The sequence below is a fragment of the Leopardus geoffroyi genome, chromosome C1 (genome assembly GCF_018350155.1).
Source record: "Leopardus geoffroyi isolate Oge1 chromosome C1, O.geoffroyi_Oge1_pat1.0, whole genome shotgun sequence".
NCBI lineage: Eukaryota > Metazoa > Chordata > Mammalia > Carnivora > Felidae > Leopardus > Leopardus geoffroyi.
In genome coordinates this window covers 33,016,459-33,042,428 of record NC_059328.1, presented here as the reverse complement: position 1 = coordinate 33,042,428, position 25,970 = coordinate 33,016,459, and the positions used below count along the sequence as shown (strand labels likewise).

The following is a 25,970-nucleotide window of genomic DNA, read 5'->3' as shown; positions in this document are numbered from 1 at the left end:
ATTCCAGCCAGGCTCCGCAACAGTTAGCACAGAGCCCACCGTGAAGCTCTGAGCCACCCACGTGCCCCTCTTTGAAAGTATTCTTCGTGCTTTGTGTGTGTTAACTCATCTAATCCTCACAGCAATCCTTTGGGTTTGGTACTATTTTTATCCTCATCTTACAGATGAGGGAACTGAGGCATAAAGAGGTTAATTTACTTGTGTAAGGTCACATAGCTGAAAGTGGGAGAGTTTGGAATCTAATCCAAGCAGACTTGCTCAAGAACCTGTGTTCTTAATCACTAAGTCTTATCTTTTCCACTTTGCTGAAATTGAACTAAGAGTAGAAACTTTGATTTTGCTGGTATATGAAAACTAAAGTAACACCAGCTACTTTTGCTTGGAAATAAATTATTATTTCATTTGTAAGTTAAAATTTAATTTTATGTCAGGGAGTCTGGGTGGCTCAGTCGGTTAAGCATCTGACTCTTAATTTCGGCTCAGGTCATGATCTCATGGTTTGCTGTGCTGGCATATGGAGCCTGCTTGAGATTCTCTGTCCCCCAGTGCCCCCTCCGCCCCCGACTCTCTTGTGCTTGCTCTCTCTCAAAATAAATAAATAAACTTAAAAAAATTAATTTCTTGTCATATGGTTATAGAATGTAAAGTCAATTTATATTAGATTATTTTATTTCTTTTTAGGTTTCCACTACAAATCTGCCCCTGTGAGTACATAAATATTCATATGTACTCTTCCTCCTGTATCTTTAACTTACTTGCTCTTTTCCCAAGGGAGATAACCCAGCGTTTCATCCAGTTACTATAATTAGCTCAAGATCCAAGCTCTATAGCTGCAGTCTCTTTCATTAGATCCTGGTGTGGCTTCTTGTGGTTCAAAGATCTATAAACAAAAGATGAGTTGTCTGTATTCTACCTAATACATAGTTGTGGAGAAGGAGTAAGGATAACAGCAATAAAAACTTATTCAGAAAAGAGGATAACAGGTAACACTCAACAGTCATTAATGCATTATAAAATCTTACTGGGTAAGAATGACAGTGACTCCCTGACAGTGTAATAAATTTGTTGATTTTGCTCTTTGATAGGGCCTCCATTGTCCCCTGTGCCCTATGAAAGATCCTACCTTGTCCATTATCTTCCATGGCCACATCTGAGATGGATATTATTGAAGATGCCCTTTCTGGTAAATGTGCAGCTTTTATAGCTCACTTCTTGTTGATGGGCTTGGGTATTATTTTGGAAACATAAGAGCTTTTGTGTCTAGTCTCTTTCTCTCCCCCTACCCTCCATACAGTTATTTTAAAATACTTTGTAGACTTTTTGCCGTTTTGATCTAAAGTATCTGCCAAGACAGTTTTTCAGTGTGAAGACTGTGCCCTTTGTGCTCCATTTACCCCAGGAATTTCCAATCTTGTTTTGGTGCTATGGAACCTCTTTAACAGTCTGGTGAAACCTGTGGATCTGTTTCAGAATAATGTCTCAAAATTCACAAAATAAAATACTTAGGATTATACAGGAAACTGATTCTGTTGAAATATGGTTGGCAAAATATTAACTTGAAAACGTCATAATATCTGTGCTTTTAACACTTGAAATAAAAGATCTAGTGGCAAGTCTAATACAGTAGCGTAATTTTAAAGTAGTTGACTTTAATAGTTGAGATTCTGCAACATTTGCATGTGATAGGAATATATTTGTTATTTTTATTGGTGGCAGAAGTCACAAGTACTGTTAATGCTACTATGATTTGTTGTCTGACTTCATAATTCAAGGGGATGCTAAATTTCAGTCACAAGTTAGTGGAAATGAAGAATATTTTTCCCCCGTTCAGGTTCATTGACCTCTTCTGGGTTCTGAAGAAATGATGGTTCTGATGAGGCCATTTGAAACAGTGGTGGAAATCGTGGGTGGAAATCGTGGGTGGAAAGACAACACCCTTACATCATTGCTTTTGTGTGGCAAGGCACCAGTCTTCTGTATTGCCAAGGCTGCAGTTTTGCAGCTACCATTCAATTACTTCACTTTGCTTCTTCAGAAACAGTTGGTGTTTTTTCAGCTATGCAAAGCTTTAAATTATGGGAGTGTTAGTTTAAATTGCAGGCCATAGGGAGTTACCTCCCTTAGCAAATCTTCATTTTCTCCATCTCTGCTTGCAACTCTAATCGAAATTTATTTTATTTCTCTTACAACTTTGTTCTAAGTGACCGGAGGGAGCCAACACATGCGAGCATTCTAAAATTTTCCTGTATTTCTCTCCTTGCTCTAGCTTCATTTGGTATATGGTTTGCTTTCTAACTTCTGTAGATGACCAAATTTGACCAAATCCTTTTCATTCTTTAATAAGGTCACTAGCTTTCCAGCCTGCAATATCAGAGTTATTGTTTGCCTCATCAACTCCTGCTTTAAGAGTATCTTATTTTAGTTTCTATTATTTGTATCACCCCACTTCATGTCCCAAATTTCATGTTTGTTAATAATTGAATTCATCTGCTGATAGATATCTTTTTGTAGTAGTTTCAAACAGAAGTCTGGAAGGTAGGCAGTTCAGGGCTCAGATGGCAGCTTCACAATTGCTTCACAAAAAAATCAAGGACCCAGATTTCTTCTCTCTGCTCTCATATCCTCAGTGTGTGGCTTCCATTTTCAAAGATCACCTTGTGATCCAAGCTGACTTCTGGAGCAGTAGCTACTGTGTCCACATTTCAGAGAGGAGGAACGGTAAGAGGTACAATGCCATCCAGAATGAAAGGTTGTATTCCTAAGGAAGAAGGTAAAAACAGATGTTGGGTGGCGGTTAGTAGTTTTCTGCCATAGACCTTGCTTCCAGTTGTCTTAGGTGCTAAGATGCTGTAACAGGAGTTATATATTTAAAAAAATATATACATATACATATACATATACACACCTTGAAATGCATGTGACTAGAAGTACTCCTGCGTTTATTACAAGGATTTCTTTTGAGTTTTCACTTGCTCAGTTTTTCTTATGAGTAAATCTTTGTTACGATTTTTCTTAAGTCTTTTAAGATGAAATGCCAAATGCTAGGAAGAGTGCAAGGATTCAGGAATATCTAGATCACGACATCATTATCCTCATTGTTCTTATTTTATTTTCCTTGGTGTTTTCTTCTTACCTTTATTTAGGAAGCCAGCAATATCTCTACCCACTTCCCCCCTTTTTGATACTGTTGAAAACTTGAAAACTTACCTGAGTAATCCTTGGTTACTTCTTGGGAGTTAGGGAAGTTGCAGAGGGAGGCCAAGCAATGTGCTAAAGTAGCTAGCAAGCTTATTTGGTATCATATCAGTGGCGGTGTTTCAAAAAGAGGGATTAGAACCCTCTCCCCTGCCCCCATTTCATGACTTAATGTTGAGTTGTCATATCTTTAAAAAACTATTTTTTAAATCTTTATTATTTTTGGAGAGAAAGAGAGACAGTGCAAGCGGGGGAGGGGCAGAGAGAGAGAGGGAGACACAGTGTGGAGCAGGCTCCAGGATCTGAGCTGTCAGCACAGAGTCCAATGCGGGACTCCAACTCCAGAACTGCAAGATCATGAGCTGAAGTCCAATGCTTAACCGACTGAGCCACCCAGGCAACCCTGAGTTGTATTTTGATGCTGTTTTACATTTTCATTTTATGCAGAAAAGATTTCTTATGGAACTTTTTTTAAGTAATATCATAGATTGAAAAATTTCAGACGTGAGTTTTCATGCCCTGCTTTCTCCCATAAGTAACACTATCTTTTTGTCTTTGCTTCCATCTCCCCATTTTTCCCTGCTCTTCTAAAACTGTCTCTGTTCCTGTGTAGTGCTACTTGTCAGTCTGAGTCCTACTTTTTTTTTTTTTTCCAGTTCATAAAGGACTTCAATCTTGTGATATCCTTACCTTGTGCTATTGTGTCTCCCCCCCACCCCCCACCCCCATCTCTTCCTTTTAGCTTGTAAAAGTGTATGGTCTCACTTGTTTGGGAAGAACCACACCCACACCTTCATTGGATAGTCACTATTTCAGTCATTTAACCATCTTTTATTGACCCTTTACCCGTTATGTTCCCAGGCTTTGGACAGAGAGAGAAAAGAAGAAAGTTTCTTCTTCTAAGGACCTCATGGTCTCTGGAGAGGTGGATAAAGATCATTATAATCTTGTATAAATCCTGGGATAGAGATATTTGTATTCTATGGGAGCAGGATCTAGTTTAATTTAGGAAATGGAAGATAAGAAGAATGGATTGACTAGGCTGTCTGGAGAGGGAGGTGTTTGGGCTGAGTCTTGAAGAAAAAGTAGAAGCCAGCTAGGCAGTATTAGAAGGAAAAGACATTCCAGAAACGAATGTTCTTTATCCAAGTACTGTGTTTTTCAGATAACATGTACCTGGCATGGTGTTAAGTAGCATCTGAAGTATTAGTTGTGTGGTTACTGTCCTCAATGTGGAGGTGGAGGAAGAGAGAGTGAGGGTAGAAAGCTTAAGCATATGATGCAGTTAAACATATGAAACAGCATGGTAAATACCAAATTGAGGTTATAGTTGCTCCAGGAATTTAGAAAAGAATTAATAAAAACTAAAGTACCTGTAGTTTAATAGGAGAAAGGAAACCACTGAAAGTCTTTGGGCATGATGACATGAAAACAGTGTTCAGAGATTTCTCTTAGATGGTATGCTTGGACTCTGGAGGTGATTAGCAGAGAGGGGTGGTAAGAAATTAGAGTCTAGGAGGCCAGCTAGGAAGCTCTTGGAATGAGGTGAGGTAATGAGGGCCTGACATTTCTTAACCAGACTTCCATAACCAGATTCCTCAGAGCCTCCCGTGCTGTTGTTCTGTCACCATCTGTTCTTTTATACAAGTGGACTTCTGTCATCACCATTCCATTAAAAGGTTTCTTTCTAAAGTTACTGATGATCTGGCCAAATTTAATGGTCATTTTTTTGTGTGTGCTTTAGCGTTTAATGGAGGACCATGGCCACAGCCAGATGATGCATCAACAATGGAAGCAGTTTTTACCTTACTGCTAAGAATATATAAAATTTAATAAATTGCAAACAGAAGCCGCACTTTTTCAGAGTTTAAATTTGAGGGGCACCTGGGTAACTCGGTTGAGCATCCCAACTTCGGCTCTGGTCATGATCTTGTAGTTTGTGAGTTTGAGCCCCACATCGGGCTTGCTGCTCTCAGATCTTCTGTCCCTTTCTCTCTCTGTCCCTCCCCCACTCATGCTTTCTCTCTCAAGAATAAACGACATTATAATTTTTTTTTTAGTTTAAGATATTTTATAGTGTACTTCACGTTTGATTTAGCAGAACCATATGAAGATAAGTACAACAATGGAAAGATTCTTATTCATGGTGTTTTTGCTGACTAGGAACCATTTTCTTTCTAGTTTGTTTAGGTCTTAACTTTCTTCAAATCTTAGCCCAAGTTCTTTCTTCTCTACCTCTGAAGTCTGTGGTCCATGTTGTCCTCTCCCTTTTTTGTACTATTAACTGCACCCAGAGCTCAGCCTTGCTTTCTTTTTCAATTCTTATGTTTGACCTTCCTAATTGGACTACAGTTTTCCAGAAATTTTATCATACTTCGTGTGTGTGTGTGTGTGTGTGTGTGTGTACACAAAATTTTACTCTAACGGTCTTGTACATGTGTAATTATAAATTCTTGTTAACTGTTATAACATGTATTAAGTACCTACTGATTACATGTTTATATTACTGAGACTCAAACTTTCAGTGGCACTGGGGGAAGGAAGCAGAAATTAAAGATGGTTCTGAATGGGGTATCTGCAATATCAGTTATATTCCAATTTGGAATGTACATTTATAGTAACTTTGAATATATATGTGACTGGCTCCTTTGGGAATTTGAACAAAATAAAGCTACTCAGTGGAGCCTTAATTGAGGCAAATAGGATGACAGCATGGCATAATAATTGCCGGTGTTTATCAATGAAATGTGAATAATAATAACAGCAGCAACTACTATTAGCATCATCACCACCACCACCAGTAGCTAACATTTATTGAATACTTACTGCTTGCCAGTCACTGTTCTCAGTACTTTACATCAGGTGAGGTAGGTACTGTTACGCTCACTTTACAGATGAGGTATGGTAGAAAAGCTACTGGATTGAAATGAGGAGACCTGGGCTCTGGTTTCAGTTCTACTGTTAACTACCTTTGTGAATGGGGGCAAGTCTTTAACTTGAGATCTAGGGTACTTTGCCCACTCATTAGACAATCTGTGATGTCTGAGTTATCTTGTTGTCTTATTCCATAAGTTCCCATAACCTATTTCATGCTGGGAAAAAAGCATTTCATATAATGCTGAGAGTATAGAGCAGGATGGTAAGGTTTTTGTTTTTGTTTTACATCTCTGAAGGTGCTGTGTAGAGGAATTTAAGGTTTAGATATCAGAGGAATGTGTAGAGTAGAGATGGAGGGAATTTGAGGAAATGAAAAAGGTAAAACGATGGTTCAAAATCTCTGAAGAGCAAGGTAATAGGACTCTACTACAATGCAGATAGAATCCTCATGGCTGTTTTTTGATTTATAATTGTTGTTGCCTAATCTGGTTTACTTTATAGTGCATTGCCTTGCCAGATAATCCTAGAGTAATATTATTAACTAACACATGATGGATGTTTCTTCTGTGTAAATGCTACCACATTTATTTTTTTTTCAACGTTTATTTATTTTTGGGACAGAGAGAGACAGAGCATGAACGGGGGAGGGGCAGAGAGAGAGGGAGACACAGAATCGGAAACAGGCTCCAGGCTCCGAGCCGTCAGCCCAGAGCCTGACGCGGGGCTCGAACTCACTGACCGCGAGATCGTGACCTGGCTGAAGTCGGACGCTTAACCGACTGCGCCACCCAGGCGCCCCAAATGCTACCACATTTAATTCTCAAAGTAGTATTTTAACTGTAGGAACTATTATTTCATTTTACCAAAGAGAAAGCTGGAGTTTAGAGATATTAACATTTTCATTTCCCACAGCTAATAACTAGTGGAATCAGTACTTGAACTCTGATCTGACTTGAGAGGCTATGTTCTTTATCAATTCTGTATTGCTTCCCAGAAGTTCATATCCTAACCACATATTCCATTTGGGATAAGGGCCTGTATTGGATTTTATTTACCACAAATTGTTTCTTTTGGCTGAGGTACTTCAAGTTTCTTGTCTCTCCCCCCGCCCCCCCTCATTATTTTGATATCACTTAGAAGTCTTTCATTAATTCTCTATTGTCAGGGTCATTATTCCTGTTTCTTTGATGGTATGGTAGAGAGGTTTGTATTCTCCGTTGAAAGTTAGAAATTCCAGTGTGAAGTGTCAGGCTTTGTTTCTATATTTTTATCTTCAATTTTTGGAGCAGCTTTCTCCCTTCTCCACAATATGTGTTGACCTGGTAGATTTTTTCTTGTTTCTTTCTTTGGATGATAATGGCCTGCATTTTTTAGCCTTGGAGAGAAACGCATTATAGAATCCAGATCATTGGATGTTTGCATTAGCCTGTCCTGAGCTTTTAATGCTTCTTGCTATCCATTTATATGATTTTTTTTTTTAAATTTTTTTTTTCATCGTTTATTTTTTTTTGGGGGACAGAGAGAGACAGAGCATGAACGGGGGAGGGGCAGAGAGAGAGGGAGACACAGAATCGGAAACAGGCTCCAGGCTCTGAGCCATCAGCCCAGAGCCTGACGCGGGGCTCGAACTCACGGACCGCGAGATCGTGACCTGGCTGAAGTCGGATGCTTAACCGACTGCGCCACCCAGGCGCCCCTCCATTTATATGATTTAATCTCTCCTATCCTATACTCCCAGATCTTTAGTATTCTTAATCTTGTTCCTTGACTTTGTTTTTTGTTTTGTTTTGCTTTTTTTAACTGCCTGGGTACTGCATATTCTCTTTTCTCTTGTTCATCAGTGTCCTTGAGTTTGCATTCCTCTTTTCTATCAGCTCCCCCAGCTAGCTTGTCTACTTACTATTCTTGTGTATCCTGCTTGCTTTTCCTACCTCCCACCTGCTCAATTCTACCTTCTTTCCTCCTTGGAAATTCCTGTGCCTATTTCTCGGTTACTTCTCTGACCTCTACTTTGGGTATTCTTTTGTTTGTGTGACTTCCCTAAAATTTGTGTAAAAGAAATGCCAGATGTACAATCTTAAGTTTTTAAAGGACCTGTGGTGTTGGTGAGTAAAGAGCTGGACTGCAGAGTTATTTTTCATACTCTGATCCTGTTGCCCTATTTAAAGTGACAGTCTTTTAGAAACATTGGCATTGGAATCACTTTGTGTGTATGTATTGTTCTGTATTTTAAACATTTTAAAACCAAATTGGTTGTGTTTTGGAGAGGAAAAAATTAAGAGAAAAGATTGGAAATATTGATCCCTTAAATATTTGGTTTGGTCATTAACATACTCAATCTTTTTCCTCCAGATTTAACTCAGGCTTTCCCTCACTTTGGAACTCCTAGATTTGTGAATATTGGATATTTTGAGAAGCAGGGGTTCTTTCCTTGATATTGACTAAGGAGTCTATTTACCTTCAGGATGACATCTGAACTGGAGAGCAGCCTAACATCTATGGACTGGTTACCACAGCTCACCATGAGAGCAGCCATCCAAAAATCTGATGCTACACAAAATGCACATGGAACAGGAATTTCCAAGAAGAATGCCCTCCTTGACCCAAATACAACACTGGACCAGGAAGAAGTCCAACAGCACAAAGATGGGAAACCTCCATACAGTTATGCCAGCCTCATTACATTTGCAATTAATAGTTCACCCAAAAAGAAAATGACTCTAAGTGAGATTTACCAGTGGATTTGTGATAACTTCCCATATTATAGAGAGGCTGGCAGTGGTTGGAAGGTAAGGATTTTATTTAAATTATTATTTTTATGCTGTGAACAGTAACAATATTGGCTTCTATTAAAGATAAAGCTTTGTAGAGGCTTATATAATTAAAAAAATTCTGATTAGTAGTCATTTTTAGGATGTCAGAAAGGGAAATTAAATGTTTTTTTATTAAGTGAATAACTTTATTTTTGGTAGAGTATCAATTTGTTAGAGTTTTATTATGTTACAAGACTGACAGCATAAAGTAAGACCAGAGATAATGTAGCATTCACTGGAAAACAATACCTATGGTTCAGGTAAGTTGATAGTGAGTTTATGGTTTAAAAAAAAAAAAGTATTACAACTAGTATTGTTTTCATCATCTATGGTTTTGTTTTTTTTTTTTTCTTTTTAACTTTTTATCTTTATGAATCCGTTCTAGCAGTTTTTTGGTAGAATCTTTTGGGTTTTCCATATAGAGTATCATGTCATCTGCGAAGAGTGAAAGTTTGACCTCAACTTTTTATCTTGAAAGAATTTTAAATTTATGGAAGAGTTACATAAATAGTAGAAAGGGTTCCCATGTGTTCTTCATTCACTTGCTCTATGTTAATAACCTATATAAACATAGTACAGTGATAAAAGCTGAGAAATTAAGGTTAGTACAATACTTTTGACTAAATAGTACTGTTAACTTCCAAGGCTTCATTCAGATCAGTTTCTCTCCTAATGTCCATTTATATTACAGGATTCAATTCAGGATCTAATCCAGGATCCTCCATTATGTTTAGTTGTCATGTCTTCTTAGTCTCCTCTAATCTGTAACAGTTCTTTAGACTTGTCTTTTATGACCTTGATACTTTTGAAGTGTCCTTGTCAGGTATTTTGTGGAAATGTTTGGTAGAATGGTATTGGATGGTATGTTTTATAGTATGGATATGTCTGATGTTTTCTCATGATTAGAATGAGGTAATGCATTTTGGGGAAGGATAATGCAGAGATGATGTGCCCTTCTCTATATGTCATATCAAGAGGTACTTGCTGTTAGTATGTCTGTCTTATAACAAGGTAATGTTAATCTTGGTTCTTTGGTAAAGGTGATGTCTTTCAGGTTTCTGCATTAAATTACTATTTATCACTTTGTAAGTTATAAAATGTTTTGGGGAGCTACTTAGAGGGCATACAAGTAAGTACCCTGTTTCTTAGGCTTTTGCTAATTTTAACATTCATTGGTAGATCATAACTATAGCAGTATTTATTATTTTCTAGTGATTTTTTTCTTTTCGTTCATTCCTTCTCTATATTAATTGGGATTCTTCTTCTTTTTTTAATTAAAAAAATTTTTTTTAACATGTATTCATTTTTGAAAAACAGAGATAGTGTGAATGGGGAAGGGACAGAGAGAGAGGGAGACACAGAATTTGAAGCAGGCTCTAGGCTCCAAGCTGTCAGCACAGAGCCCGATGCAGGGCTCGAACTTACGGACCACAAGATCATGACCTGAGCCAAAGTCGGCTGCTTAACTGACTGAGCCACCCAGGCTCTCCTTTTTAAAATTTTTTTAATGCTTATTTATTTTTTGAGAGAGAGACACAGAGTGTGAGTGGGGGGAGGGGCAGAGAGAGAGAGAGGGAGAGAGAGGGAGACACTGAATCCGAAGCAGGCTCCAGGCTCCGAGCTGTCAGCACAGAGCCTGATGCAGGGCTCGAGCTAACAAGCTGTGAGATCATGACCCGAGCCGAAGTCAGATGCCCAACCGACTGAGCCACCCAGGCGCCCCTAATTGGGACTCTTCTGTATGGAAGGTTTGTCCTTTATTCCCCTTTTATTTACTTAATCATTTATTTGCATAGTGTGCACTCATGGGCATTTATTCTTTGTGCTGTCATTATTTGTTATTCAAATTGTTGCAGGTTTGGCCATCAGGGGTCTTGCAAGTTGGCTCCTGTGCCCTTTTGACATGGCCCTATTATTTTGTTTAGCACTTCTTAACTTCCTGGCACCACAAGATGTTCCAGGCTCATCTTGTATCATTCCTGTTTAGCCCTAAAATTAACCAGTTCTTTAAGAAGCCCTGGTTCCTCATCTGAGCTTTTTGATGGACCGTCACGTTGGTTTCCTACCTAATTTATGTTCTGCAACAAATAATTCAACTTATTTTTGTGCCTGCACACGTTATGTTTATTTTCCTATATGGGAATTACCCAGTCGTGTGTTGTGTATGTGTGTATGTGCATGTGGAAAAAAGGGAGTTTATAGAGCTTTAGGTGGTAGTTACTCTTTTTTTTTCTTAAGCCTTCCTGTCTCAACACTTTTGTCTTTTTTGTTTGACTAGATTTATTAAAGGCATTTACTAATTTATGCATTGTACTGTGTACCATGCTAGACAATCAAGGGTCTCAAGTTCCTTCGCATGTATCTTTTTTTTTTTTTTTTTTTTTTTTGCCTATTCCAACCTACTAGCTGTCCCTGGAAATAAAAACTGTGATTTTTTTTTTTTCTTGCTTTTGTTTGTCTCTTACGTGTCCTTAGACTTTCTCCCTTCTGCCTTTTTTTCTAGTTGGCGTTATCCTATTTGTTCTTTTGGCTCATATGTTACCTCTCTCCCTATAGAACTAATCTCTTGTGTTTCCGTATGCTTGATTAATGACAGTATCATAGATTTAGAGAATTTTGTTTAAATATTTTGTTTCATTAGTTTTTATTTCTGTACTCAAGTACTTAAATGATATCTTCTTTTATTATTTTCTGTGTGTCAGGCACTACATGCCAGAGTGCCTTCTTACATCTTTGTCTTTTTAAGTCACACCACAGTATTAGGAAATAAGTACCGTTACTGTCCAAATTTGAAAAGTAAGGCAACTAAGGCTTAGAGAAGAAGTAACTTTATAGAGTTTCTCAGCTGTAGAAGAGAGGAGCCAATATTTGGTACCAGACTTGGTAGATTTGGAGGTACCAAATCTCATGCCTTAACCATTGTGCAGGGCCTATAATTTTGCAAACAATGTATAAATGTTTATTGAATTTAATTTGCCAGGATGAACTGTCTCTTAACTGGCTGACTCGGTATGAGAAGTGATTGTAAATCGTATAATTTGAATAAGAGTCTATTCTTACAGAATATTTCAGTGGAGGAAATACATAATAAAATTTGATCCATGAATCAAAAAGAAAAAAGTCATTCTAACCAAGTAGTAGTGATCTATCTAAGCTGTGTTTTCTGGCTTTACTACTAGGCACTACTATACAGTAGAGTCCTTTTATCAAGATTGAGGATGAGGGAAGGCTAGCAGATTTTGATAAACTTGTTTAGCATTGGAAAAACACAGTAGGTAGGGAGTAGAAATGCCCCAAATTTGAATAAGTGCCTTAGAAAGCCCACCAGAGATTCATGGGTCTATATCACTGGTTGTAAACTTATATGCTTGCAGGGACCAGAGAGGTGACATAAATGAGCAAAGCAAAAAAGATGCCTGAGGAGTGCATGTCTAATGTGGAGCAGGCACTTGTGGTTTTTAGGGCATATGTCAGATCTTAACAATTTTTTCCCAGAAATCTGGATTTTGTGTGCAGTTTCCCAATTTCTAAATGTTGTTAATTCTCGTTTTCTTAAATACTGTGCAGGCCAAACATGAGTCTGTTGAGTGAGTTCAGTTTATGGACTACAAATTTCCAATCACTATTCTAGATCATATCCTCTTGTTTTCAGCTAATTTAGTCTTTCATTCATTAAATTTGAAAAGGATTTATTTACATACTCTTATGAGCAGTATGTTGGGCTTTGGCAGTACTAAGAAACATAGCACAGGGCCCTTAAGGAAGCTTATAATCTTTAATGGATAAGGGAGATATATATAAACAAGGAATTATGATGGTATGTAAACAGCTCTGTAATAGAGTGCCGTGCTATGATGAATTGACTAATTGGGCACACCTACTGTGTGTAAGCCATAATAATAACTACTGTATATGTGACTTAGCAAAAGAGTGTTAAATGAGGGGTGAAACTAATAAGTGCTGTGAAAATTTAGAAGAGCTTATAGGAAGTGTGATGAGGTTCTAAAGTGAGTGGCAAAAAGACTAAGTAAGTGTTATGAGAATACAGGAAGGGTGAATCAGTAGAAAAGTATTGAGGAAGTGTAATTGAGCTCTGTTTTGAAGAAGAGTAAGATTTAGGTTTTTTTTGTTTGTTTTTTTAAATAAAAAACACTCTTAGGAAACAGTTGGTTACAGGGGTTCTTGGGAGGGACCAATAAGAATTGGGATGGAGCCAGAATGCAGAGATTCCATGAATATATGAATGCCAAGCTGAAGAGCTTGGTCCAAATTTGGTAGTGAATAGTACATGGAGATCAGTTACATACTGCATTTACTTGTCTGACCTCAGCTTCAACTAAAGTGTAAGTCCACCTGAGAGTGCCAGATCCAGTCTGCTGAATTCCATGCTGCTGGCCAGCCCAAGTCATATTCTGAAACTGGTTTGGAGGTAACTGTTACAGTTTCAACTGGAAGATACAATTTAGATATAACGAGGAAAGAAGGGGGAACGGGAGAAATGGGAAGGTGGAGGATGATGTTGCTCTTAGAACTAGAGAGATTATCTGTTCTAGTCTCTCGCTTTAGGCAGACCTTTAATACTTTCAGAGATTGCCAGCTCATGATTATTCTTTAATTTTTTTATTTTTTAAAGTTATTTATTTATTTATTTTGAGAGAGAAGACATGAGCAGGGAGGGACAGAGAGAGAGAGAGAGAGAGAGAGAGAGAGAGAGGGAGGGAGAAAGAATCTCAAGCAGGCTCTGCATTGCCAGTGTAGAGCCTGACGTGGGGCTCAACCTCATGAACCATGAGGTCATAACCTGAGCCCAAGTCAGATGCTTAACAGACTGAGCCATCCAGGCATCCCTCGTGATTATTCTTTTAAAAAAGTCTTTTCCACCTAGCTTTAGGTGCTTAGAACTTGTCATGATTGCTTCTAATTTTATTTTTGTAAACACAGAAATAGTGTAAGTAAACATTGCAAATGGAGACAAATGGAAACTGGTTTATCTTCTCCTTTTCTCAGGTCCTATTTCTGTTTTCATATTTTACAGTTTGCTGTCCTTAGATTTGTTTTGCACACTCCTACAGTGTGCTGCTCACTATTTCTTCTATCACCCAGAGGACAAATGTTGCCATGGTCATTTAAAAGAATTAAAATAAAATTTTAATATTTAGGTAAAATTCCTTTTCAGTTATGCCAGAGTATTGAAGGGAGATTACAATATTAAAAATAACTCTTTGGGACACCTGGGTGGCTCAGTGGATTAAGTGTCCAACTTTGGCTCAGGTCATGATCTCGCGGTTTGTGAGTTTGAGCCCCTCGTCGGGCTCCGTGCTGACAGCTCAGAGCCTGGAACCTGTTTCAGATTCTGTGTCTCCCTCTCTCTCTGCCCCTCCTTCCGCCCCCCCCCCCCCATGCTCTGTCTCTTTCTCCCTCTCAAAAATAAATAAACATTAAAAAAAAATAACTCTTTGAATATTCCAGAAGAATTTAAAAAACACTCTTTAGGTTTCTATAATGGAATAATTATGTAATCTGAACTAGAGGAAAAGGAATTAAAATTTTTGTGCTATTCACTTTACTAAAGAAAATTAGCCTATTAACTTACTGGAGTTTAGGGTACAGAAAGAAAAATACAAAAGAATGTTATATATATGTGGGGGTATATTGTGCTACTTTTTATGTGTGTGTGGGGGAGAAAAATACATATTTGCTTATTGTTACAAAAAGAAATTTAGGAATAATAAACTAGAAATGTAGTGAACATAGTTAACCATGGAGGATGGATGGAACTCAGGTAGAAGGGATATAGACAAGAATAAGACTTCAAGTATATCTTTTTATTTAGTTCTAAGCCATGTAAGTGTTTTACACATCTAAAAAATATTACATATAATCAAACAGGATGGAAAAAGGAAACCTTGGAAATGAATATGAGCAGAAACAAATAAGCTGTACATCATATCAAATGGATAAAATAATCACACACAAAAAATTCAAAAAACTTAAAGAGCATTCTATTATTTTCATGGGATACATACTAAGGTTGAAAAGAATTGCAAAGAAATTATGACCTTTACTTAATGGATTTGTCTAGTGGTTTTTCACTAGAGGCTGTCTCTACCTCCAGTAACCCCGAGAAAAGAAGTTGGGAAGTTGGGAACAATTCTGAAACTATTTTATGTGCATGGTAGGGTAGAAAAAATGAGTACATATATTGATGTTGTGGGGGAACCAAGATTCTCACAGTGGGGGAAAAAAAGATACAGGTAGGAGTGTAGTAGTTAATTTGAATTGGAGGTTCCCATTTAAACTCAAGTTTAAAGTAAAAATCACTTAGAATGTTTAAAAAAAATTTTTTTTAATGTTTACTTTTGAGAGAGAGAGAGACAGAGTAGAGTGCAAGCAGGGGAGGGGCAGAGAGAGAGGGAGACACAGAATCTGAAGCAATCTCTCCAGCCTCCCAGCTCTCAGCAGAGCCCCATGAGGGGCTTGAACTCGCAAACGTGAGATGTGACCTTAGGCAAAGTTGGACGCCTAACGAACTGAGCCACCCAGGCGCCCTGAATGTTTTTAAAATTTAGGGGCACCTGGGTGGCTTAGTTGGTTAAGTGTCCCACTCTTGATTTGGGCTCAGTTCATGATCTCATGGTTTGTCAGTTGGAGCCCCACGTAGGGCTCTGTGCTGACAGCAGCCTGCTTAGGATTCCTCTCCCTCCCCCTTCCCCCTTCAAAATAAATAAACTTAAATTTTTTTTTTTTTTTAATGTTTTTAAATTTTAGATTCCTGGGTCACAACTCCAGAGATTTTGAATTAGTCATCTTGGATGGAGCCTAGGAATCTGCATTAAAATTCATCTTAATTCTAGTGCAGGTAGATAGTACTTTTGAGAAACCACGCTTGGGGCTTGGATTTTCAAACCCAAGCAATATGCCTTGGTTAATTGTTTAACCTGGGCCATTTTTCTCCACATTAACTTAGACCATTTAAATTATATCTACCTCTCTACTCTCCCAACTTCTTTTCTTGTGATTGTTAGAGGTAAGGTCTGCCCAGGTTTTATGAAATAATCTCTTTTTTTTTTAATTTTAAAAAATGTTTTATTTATTTTTGAGAGAGGGAGAGGGAGAGAGAGAGAATGAGTGGGGGAGGGGCAGAGAGAGAGGGAGACATCAAATCCAAAGCTGGCTTCAGGCTCCAGCACAGAGCCCGATGTGGGGCTTGAACTCATGAACTACGATATCAAACTGACTGAGCCACCAGGTCCCCCAGTAATCTCTTTTCTTAATTGTGTGTGTCTATATTCTTGTCTTGGCTTTGGTATCTCTCTGGGTATTTTTACTTTCTCAATATGCTTTTGGTATTGTTTTCAACAGATTTGGGATTACCATATGAAAAGCATTATATTCTAGGTTGTGAGTTGATAGACAAGGTTCCCACCCTTATGGAGCCTACTTACATTTTGGTATAGGATGCAGTATATAGGAAGAAGACATTAAACAAATAATTACAAGTGTGATGAGAAATCCAGGGTGATAAGTTTATTATAATGAGAGCTAACTTGTCAAGAAAAGTCAGAAAGGACTTCCCTAAAGAACTAATGTTGGGACTCCTGGGTGACTCAGTTGATTAAGTGTCCAACTCTTGATCTCAGGGCCGTGAGTTCAAGCCCTGCGTTGGGCCCCACACTGGGTGTGAAGCCTACTTAAAAAAAAAAAAAGAACTGATGTTTAAGTCAAGAATGAATTGAAAGTTGAGTAGAGTCATTTAAGTGAAGGGGATGGGGTAATACCAAGGACAGTCATCTTTGCAGGGGGAGCAACAAATGGAAAGCCTAGTAGTGAGAAAGAACATTGGAGAGGATGAGTATGGACAGCAAGGTAGGGAGGTGGGGTCAGATCATGAAGGGCCTTTGGAAGCTTTGTTAAGGATTTTGGATTTTATCCTAAGTGCAGTGGGAAGTCATTGAAAAGTTTTAAGTAATACTGAATTTACCTTATGAAGAGATAACTGCCTCAGGAAGGAGCATGGTGGAGATGGAATAAAGTAGGTAGATCAAAGGTAGACTTAATATCTGGTAACAGATTTGTTTTAGATGGTGAGGAAGAAGGAAGAGTTAAGGATGTTTTACAGCTTTCTGATTGGAGCTGTTATGTGAATAACTGCTTTTAACCTGAGAAGAGAAAACTGGAAGATCACACTGGGGATAAAGATCGAGTTTAATTTTAGATATTCCGAGTTTTAGGTGTTTCTGGAGATGTCCAGTAGATTGTTAAAAATATATGTTAGGAACTCAGGAAATAGGTGTAGTTTTAAGGTCTAGATAGATTGTCACAGATGGTCATCGAAGCCGTGACTATAGATGATATTTTCGTAGGCGGCAAATGTAGAAATGAAAAAAGGACTTAGAGCAGAGCCTTGATGATTTCCAACATTTAAACTTTCTGTAGAGGAGGAAGCCTCAAGTAGAGATGTGTTCTTCCTCTTTGGCCATTTAGAAAAAACATGACCATCTTGATTTTTTCCCCCCATGTTGAACTTCTTATACCTTTTCCTAAATTTTGTTTTAGTGGCTGCTCTAGCTATTACCACATACATCTTTATCTTATCACAGCCTACCTTCAAGTATACCATTTTATGTATAGTGTAAGAACTTTATAAACCTTGTATTTCTAATTCTTTTGACCCATCTTTTGTGCTATCATTGTACATTTTACTTTCACATGTTATAAACCATGTAATTGTTACATTTTCTTTAGACAGTTACATTTTAAAGGTATTATAAATATGAAAAAGTGTTTTTATTTATTTTTTTAAGTTTATTTATTTTGAGAGAGAGGGAACATGAGCAGGGGAGGGGCAGAGAGAGAGAATCCCAAGCAGGTTCCACACTGTCAGCACAGAGCCTGATGTGGGGCTCAAGCTCACAAACCATGAGATCATGACCTGATGCAAAACCAAGAAGGGGACATCTAACTTACTGAGCCACCCAGGCACCCAATAAGAAAAAGGGTTTTTAAAATTTACCTTCATTTTTACAGTTTCTGGAACTCTTTCTTTTTGAGTTCCAAGTTTCTATTTGTTATCATACTTCTGCCTGAAGACTTCCTGATAATATTACCAGCCCTCTGGCACTATTCAAAATAGATTCTTACAGCTTTTTCTTGTCTGGAAGTCTTTATTTTGCCCTCATTTTTGAGGGATATTTTCACTGCATATGAATAGTTTTTCTTTTAGTATTTAAAGATGTTATTCTGTTGTCTTCTAACTTGCATAGTTTTGGGTTTTTTTTTGTAATTTTTTTTTTTTAATGTTTCTTTATTTTTGAGAGAGCGAGCATGAGCAGGGGAAGGACAGAGAGAGAGGGACACACAGAATCTGAAGCAGGCTCCAGGCTCTGAGCTGTCAACACAGAGCCCAACACAGGGCTCAAACTCACGAACACTGAGATCATGACCTGTGCCAAAGTTGGAAGCTTAACCGACTGATCCAGCCAGGTGCCCCTAACTTGCATAGTTTTTGAGAGTTCTGCTACGATTTTTATTTTTATTGCTCTGTACACCATTTTTTTCCTCTTGTTGCCTTCAAGACATTCTCTTCATTTTGGTTTTCACCATTTTGATCTATAATGAATATATGTGTGTGAATTTTTAATTTCTTCTTCTTGGTGATCTCTGAAATTCTTGCATCTGTGATTTGATGTCCTACATGTCTTACAGAGGATTCTTGGCTGTTACTTCTTCATATTTTTCTTCTGCCCCATACTTTTTTTTTTCTCCTTCTACGACTCACAATATATATATTATTCCATAGTTCTTGAAATATCTTGTGTGTGTAAGTTTTATGTACATGTGTGAGTCAATTTGGATCATTTCTGTTGATGTATCCTCAGGATATCTGAGCCTTTCTCTGATTGTGTCCAGTCTACTGATGAACCCATCTTGGGAATTCTTTATTTTTGATCATGTTTTTTTATTCATATCATTTACATTTGATATACACACACACACACACACACACACATATGTATATATAAATATATAATAAATAAATATATACACAGACACACGTGTGTGTGTATTTTATTTTTTTGAGTAGGCTCCATACCTACTGTGGGGCTTGAACTCATGACACTGAGATCAAGAGTCACATGCTGTACCAGCTGAACCAGCAAGGCACCCCTTTACATTTGACTCTTACAATTTCCATATTTCTGTAGAAATTTCCCACTTCTTTTTTTTTATTTTATTTTTTTTTTAACGTTTATTTATTTTTGAGACAGAGAGAGACAGAGCATGAACGGGGGAGGGTCAGAGAGAGGGAGACACAGAATCTGAAACAGGCTCCAGGCTCCGAGCTGTCAGCACAGAGCCCGACGCGGGGCTCAAACTCACGGACCGCGAGATCTTGACCTGAGCCGAAGTCGGCCGCCCAACCGACTGAGCCACCCAGGTACCCCGAAATTTCCCACTTCTTTATGCACGTTACCACTTTTTCTACTTGGTCCTTGAACATATTAGTCATAGTTATTTTAAATTTCCTGTCTGATAGTTCTAACACCTTTCATTTGAGTATTGATGATTTTACCTCATGACAGTATGTTTGTTTTTCCACATTTCTAATGTGTCGTATAATTTTTGAATGCCAGATAATGTGTGTAGAAAAGAGTGGTAGAGATTGAGATAAATGGTATTTATACTTGTAGATGCACAGACTCTTTTTTTTTTTCCTCAGGCCATTTGTATGGGAAATTGAATCGATTTGTCAATAGTTGAGTTGGATTTGGGTTTTGTTGTTGGTATCTTTACCTTCAGTATACCATAGATTTTGCCCTCCTCTAGCAGTAGGGTTTTACTACCTGTGCTTGGAATGAGGGGCATGGGTGCTGTAGAATTTTCTGTTTTCCTGCTTTCTCTTTAGCTTTTAGTTGCCTCTGCCTACCTTGCTACAAATGGGGGTCTCTCTCCATGCTCCTGTGCCGCCTCTGTCAATGTGTCGTTAGTGTGTGTTATTCACTGCTAGGCTTGTGGTAGAGGCTGTGCATTTCCGCTGTCTTGTTTCGTCGCATCGCGTCGCTTCTCTTTTCTTCTCTTCCCGTCTCGTCTCGTCTCGTCTCTTTTCTCTTCTCGTCTCTTTCCTCTTCTCTTCTCGTTTTCTTTTCTTCTCCTTTTCTTTTCTTTTCTTTTCTTTTCTTTTCTTTTCTTTTCTTTTCTTTTCTTTTCTTTTCTCTTCTTTTCTTTTCTCCTCTTTTCTTTTCTTTTCTGTAATACCTGTGCCCAATGTGGGGCTTAATCTGCTGGCCTTAAGATCAAGTCACGTGCTCTACCCACTGAGCCAGCCAGGCGCCCTTCTGTTTTCTTGATTCAGCCTCAGTCTTACTCAGGCCCTTGGACTTAGGTGGGGCTTCTTCACTGTTTCTTTCCTTCATTCTAGCCTGTATCTGTAGTTGCTTTTGATGTAGGGTCCTGGACCCAAGGTAGTTTCTGACAGTTGTCCCAGAGATAAAAGTGTTTTTGCTTCTATCTTTCCTCTACCAGCCAGCGGTAGATCTTTGCTTGTGTCTTGAGAAGGGTTTTTGTTTCTGTTCTCTCAAAAGCTATCTTTGCCAGAGGCCTGTGAGAAGTTTTGCTGTTCTTACCTCACAGTTAAGGCTTTGGCTTTGTGAAATCTGTCAAACGTGGTAGGACTTTGTTTTCCACTTAGAGCTATTACTTCCTGCCTATGCCACTAGGGAGACTTTCTTTGTTCTCCTTTCCTATCCCCATTCTTTTTTTGTGAGCATATAGTAAAGGCCCATGGAGAAGAGCTTGAAGAGTGAGTGGGAACTTCCCTTATATTTGGAGCCCTTGGTACTCTAAACTGACACACTAGCCCTTGGCCTTTCAAATTTTAGCTAGCTTCTTACATGCTTGGATGGTGGCTGCCTCTTTCTCCTATACTCTGCCAAAAGGTGAGACAACTTGTCCCTTTTCTCTTTGGGCTTGTCCTTTTCAGGAATTTAATTTGTTGGTCTGCCTTGTAGCTTTAGCTCCCCAGTGTGGCTCAAAAATAGGGTTTTATTTTCACTTACCCAAGCAGAGGTGGAACTCCCATTCATAAGTTTTCAATTGATGTTTTGATAAGATAGGCTTGAATTTATGTTCTATGGTCATCTTTTAAAAACTTTTTTAATGCCAGTATTACCCTGTGAGAGGGGAATTTTCATATAGGCCTTATTGTTAGAGTTCTGAATTTTATGTTAAAAAATAAAATAGACATTATGCCAAAATATGCCTCCTAAAATTCTAAGTAGTGGCTAAATGCAGTTGGAGTCCCTCTCTAGCAAATACCTGGCCATTGTGGAACAAAATTTATGGAATGGATTTGGAGCATTTCATTAAAAAGAAATGGCCTTTGGTTATTTTCTATAAAAATTATGGCACAGTCCTACTTATTCATGAAAAGATTTCCTATTTCACAGATTCTTCAGGTCTTCAAGTGCATTTTCCTGTCATCCAAGATGGTTATTCTTTCTTGCCGCACTGAGGAATGTAGGTGTTCTTGCTAGCCCTCTGTAGCCAGTGTCTTCTCATGTAGTAATCTTCTTATTGTAGTAAGAACCTAATTGGCATTTATACACTCATTTTGTAATGGCACAGTGGAATTTTTTTCAGCGTTGATAATTTGAAAATTGGAAAGGTTAACAATTTTTTTCTTTTAATGTTTATTTTTGAGAGAGAGTGTGTGTGCACATGTGCATGAGCAGGGGAGGGGCAGAAAGAGAGGGAGACCCAGAATCTGAAGCAGGCTCCAAGCTCTGAGCTGTCAGCACAGAGCCCGATGCAGGGCTTGAATCTGAGCTGAAGATGGACACTTAACCACTGAGCCACCCAGGCACCCCCCAGAAAGATTTAAATCTGAAGCTCATTTAAAAAGCTTATTCTAGGGGCGCCTGGGTGGCGCAGTCGGTTAAGCGTCCGACTTCAGCCAGGTCACGATCTCGCGGTCAGTGAGTTCGAGCCCCGCGTCAGGCTCTGGGCTGACGGCTCGGAGCCTGGAGCCTGTTTCCGATTCTGTGTCTCCCTCTCTCTCTGCCCCTCCCCCGTTCATGCTCTGTCTCTCTCTGTCCCAAAAATAAATAAACGTTAAAAAGCTTATTCTACTTGAAATTGTATTCTATGCATAGAGATATTTAGACTCCTGATTCTGTTGTTGTTGTTTTACTTTTTTTTTTTCTAAGTTTATTCTGAGAGAGACCGCGCAAGTGGGAGAGGGGCAAAGAGGGAGACAGAGAATCCTAAGCAGCCTCTGTGCTGCTAGCGCAGAGCCTAATGCAGGGCTCAAACTCATGAAAGCATGAGATCATGACCTGAGCTGAAACCAAGAGTTGGACGCTTAACCAACTGAGCCAACCAGGCATCCCCTGATTCTGTTTTTAAAGATGGGATTTGGTTTTTTGGATTTCCAATGACCCTGTGGCTTCTCTTCTTTAATTTCAGAACTCCATACGACATAATCTGTCACTGAACAAGTGTTTCCTTAAAGTGCCTCGATCAAAGGATGACCCCGGAAAGGTAGGATTCATTATCTTAAGATAAAATAATTGGATTCTTCATTATATCTGTTATCACGTTTGTATCTGAGTAATGTCTGTTATATATAGAGAAACAGAATTGGAATGAGAGCACTCAAGAACATGCCTAGTTCATTGATTAGGAACCTTCCTGATCCTTTTTCACTTCACCCTACCTCATCCCCATTTTAATTGGTAATCTTCAAGGACCAACTAGGCAGAGACAGCATTCTTTTTAAGCAGTCGAAGTTAGCTAGTGTAGAGCTGGTTTTCTGTTAAAGTTTAGTACTTCTAATCTTGTTTCTCTTTGGTTATTAAGTACTGTATATTAATTTAAATTTGGTTTTTGAACTGCTTGTCAGGAACCACAGTTTGTTATTTATTGCATGTAGGAGGTAGATTTGGTAGATCTTGACACCACATAGAAGTAATTCTTACCCTGAAATAAAATTGTATGTTCCTTGTTTTCTTAGTTGCTGTTTTTTCCTTTGCATTCCGTTTATATCCTGCCACCAGGACACTTTTAGTATTTTATCTACAGAGACTTCTCCTCTTTTTGGTTTTAGTAGTCATATTAACTGCAGTGTTCCCTGAACTTGGTACTAGTTACTTGGCTTCTAAACCTCAGAGTACTCTGTTAGACCATAATTTCATTGTCATGATAAATTATTAGATTAGGACTTTGAGAGAGTGTATCTGTTGGCAAACATGCATTGTTGTTTGGCTGGAACCAGCCGGTGTTTTAAGCTAACCATCCCTGGAAGAATGTTTCTAAAATTTTAGTAAGCCTGGTTATGTTACCACCCTGCTTAAAAGTACTCCCCGTGTCTTGGAGATGTTTCCTTGTGTTGTCAAATACCCTTTATGCTTTTCCTTGATCTGCCTTTCTAGCTATGATTCTCGTTCAAGACCCACTGTGAGGAACTACTTAAAGTTTCTCATGCCTTTCATATGATCTTCTCTTGCTGCACAAACTCTCTTTCTCTGCTTACCTGGCCTACTCCTTGGGTCTTTTAAGATTGAGCTACAGCATTACTTCTCTGAAGCTTTTCGTTTCCACGTACTTCAGCTGAGTTTGTTGTTCCCTCTTGATTTCCTATTACTTTGTCATCATTGCAGTAGCTTCTGACTGTTCGATTCTTGGGTTTACTACCTACAATGTATAGTAACTTTCACAAAGTAGCCAGTGCTGTCTTTCAAAGATGTTAAGCTGATCACATGTTTTCTGTGTTTAAAACTTCATTGTTTATCTACTGTCCTTAGGTTAAAGTCTAAACTTATGAGGGTAGGGAATCATGTATATTGTTCACTTTTTAGCTCCAGTTGCTTGGACAGTAGCTGGTGGCACTGAGGGAGGACACACTCTTGTTGAATGAATGAATGTATTGTATCCTCTTCTAGATGGTTAATTTCTTGAGGTTAGAGATGGAGAGTTACTCATTTTCACTATAAAGCAGGCACTCTTAAAAAATGGATGTTTTCTATAGCACCTTCTGTGACCTGCCCCATTAAGTTGGTTCTCAGTAAGATTGAATAAATTATTACTATAGTCTAGTTATTTGGTCCAATTTATTATTTGTCTGTGTTCATAATTTTCCAAGGTTTTGTTTCTTTTCTTTAAAGCAGGCTTATTTGTAAAAAAACAATAATAATAATGAATTGTAACTTTTTATATTTGCTTCATTACAATTTTGGGGGGCAGTGAGTATATATGAATCTCAACGAAAATGTTCTTAAGAGTTTAGAGATTATTTTATTAGAGTTCTTTGAGGGCACTAATTGGATTTTATAAATATTTGGTTCAGATTTAATTTTTACATGAGGTTTACATCATTAAAAAAATAAACCAACACACCTGAGTGCTTTACTATATTATGTTCTAAGTCTTAACCAGTTGGAGATCTATTTTAAAAAGCTTGTGCTGTCAGGTTTTCTTTTGTGCAGAACCTAAAACTTTTCTCCCATCTTTAATTAAATAGTGTCATGGATAAGGCAGATGTAGAAAACATATGTTACTCTTCAACTATTCTTTTTGAATCAGAATTGTCTTAACATGCAACCAAAACAAAATGCAGAAATAAATAGAATCCTGAGAAGTTAATAACAGATTTCAACTTTTACCATTAGTCTCCAGTTTTAAAGTTTGTTTTAATCAAAATGCATCATTGTTATCATTGATTTGGGTCACAATAGTAAATACCATACATTTAATCTTATAAAGTACAGTATATTAATAATAGATACATTTTTTTTTCCAGTCTCAAGGTGAGATTTAAATACCCATTGTTCTTATTTATTTTGGTCAGAAGTAAATGTTGTAAATCTCATCTTATAAAATTTATATGAATCAAATCATTTTAATTTTTGATATCAGAATATGATTTTTGTTTAAAAATCCCATTGCCTAAAAAACATTTTGAAAAACTTCAGATCTAGCCCATTTGATAGAAGAGGAAACTCAGGCCAGTAAACGAAGGATGACTTGTCCAGGTTTAGTGTGGAATTAGAGCCCAATTGGCCAGACTTACTTGCAGTCACAGTAACCCAACTACAGACCAACTGAAGGGACTAAACATCTACAGGACGAGCTGGAGCCTGGTTCTACCACGAATGTCTCTTTACATCCCTTAGTTCTGCTAACTTCTCGGATGGCTTCTTTTTTCATCCCAGTTAATGGCAGAGATGACCATCAGCAGCTTCTGGCTTCTATTCTCCTAGTTTATTCTGGTTTCTGTTCTACTAGTTTACTAACGCTTAGCAGAAGGGGTGTGTTTGGTGTCCTCCCCCACCGAGTCACCTGGAATATAGCAAACATCTTAGAATGCCTGCTGAGCAAGCAGAACATACCTGGTTTCTTGGTTCCTTGTTTCTTAGACTAATGCTTTTTCTGCTGTACCAATCTTCCTTGAGAGGGAGACCAAAATGTTAGTTAAGTTTTGGTACTTATGAATTGTTTTTTCTTTTTGTATTACAGTGTTTCCTGGCATTTGAGGAGCTTTTCCAAAACCACCCTCACCACAGTGGGAGAAAACCATTGAGCCAAGGTGGGGTGGGAGTAGTTTTCGGTCTTGGGTATGGGGTGGACTTTAACCCCTTAGGATTTTACTAGCTGCTGCCATGACTCACATTGGGTCCAAGAGGTAGAGGTAGAAGTAGAGTGTCCAGCGTCTTTTTCCCTCTATTTTCATTTGTATGGCTTCCTGTTCAGTGGATTACCGGAGAGATATGAAGGCCGACCTAAACTTGGAAGAGTGTTGATGAATTACAGATATTTTTATATGACTATTTATTCCTGATTCACTTCTTCATTTTCTAGAAATCTTTGTCATAAAAGCCCTTAATATTTGAATCTCTCCCATGTACATTAATGGGCTGACATTGATTTTCCTATGTTCCCTTAAACTAATTTCAAATAGCCACATTATACTTTCTTTAAAAAGAAACACAAAATGAAATTACATTTTGCAGCCATAACTCTGTCTTTTGTGGGACAGATTTCTATTTTCTCTCCCCCAACCCCCTTTAAAGTTTATTGATTTATTTTGAG

General features: G+C 38.1%; 1 protein-coding gene across 7 annotated transcripts in view; it reads left to right on the top strand.

Moving 5' to 3' along the window:
* FOXJ3 (forkhead box J3) overlaps window positions 1–25,970 on the top strand; it is a 152,368-nt gene that overhangs the window by 43,105 nt on the left and 83,293 nt on the right. For all 7 annotated transcript variants that reach the window (XM_045476892.1, XM_045476893.1, XM_045476897.1 and 4 more), the window contains 2 exons: window positions 8,537–8,861; window positions 22,350–22,424. In XM_045476892.1, coding sequence (XP_045332848.1) covers window positions 8,537–8,861; window positions 22,350–22,424 — 400 coding nt within the window. The remainder of the gene's footprint in view (window positions 1–8,536; window positions 8,862–22,349; window positions 22,425–25,970) is intronic.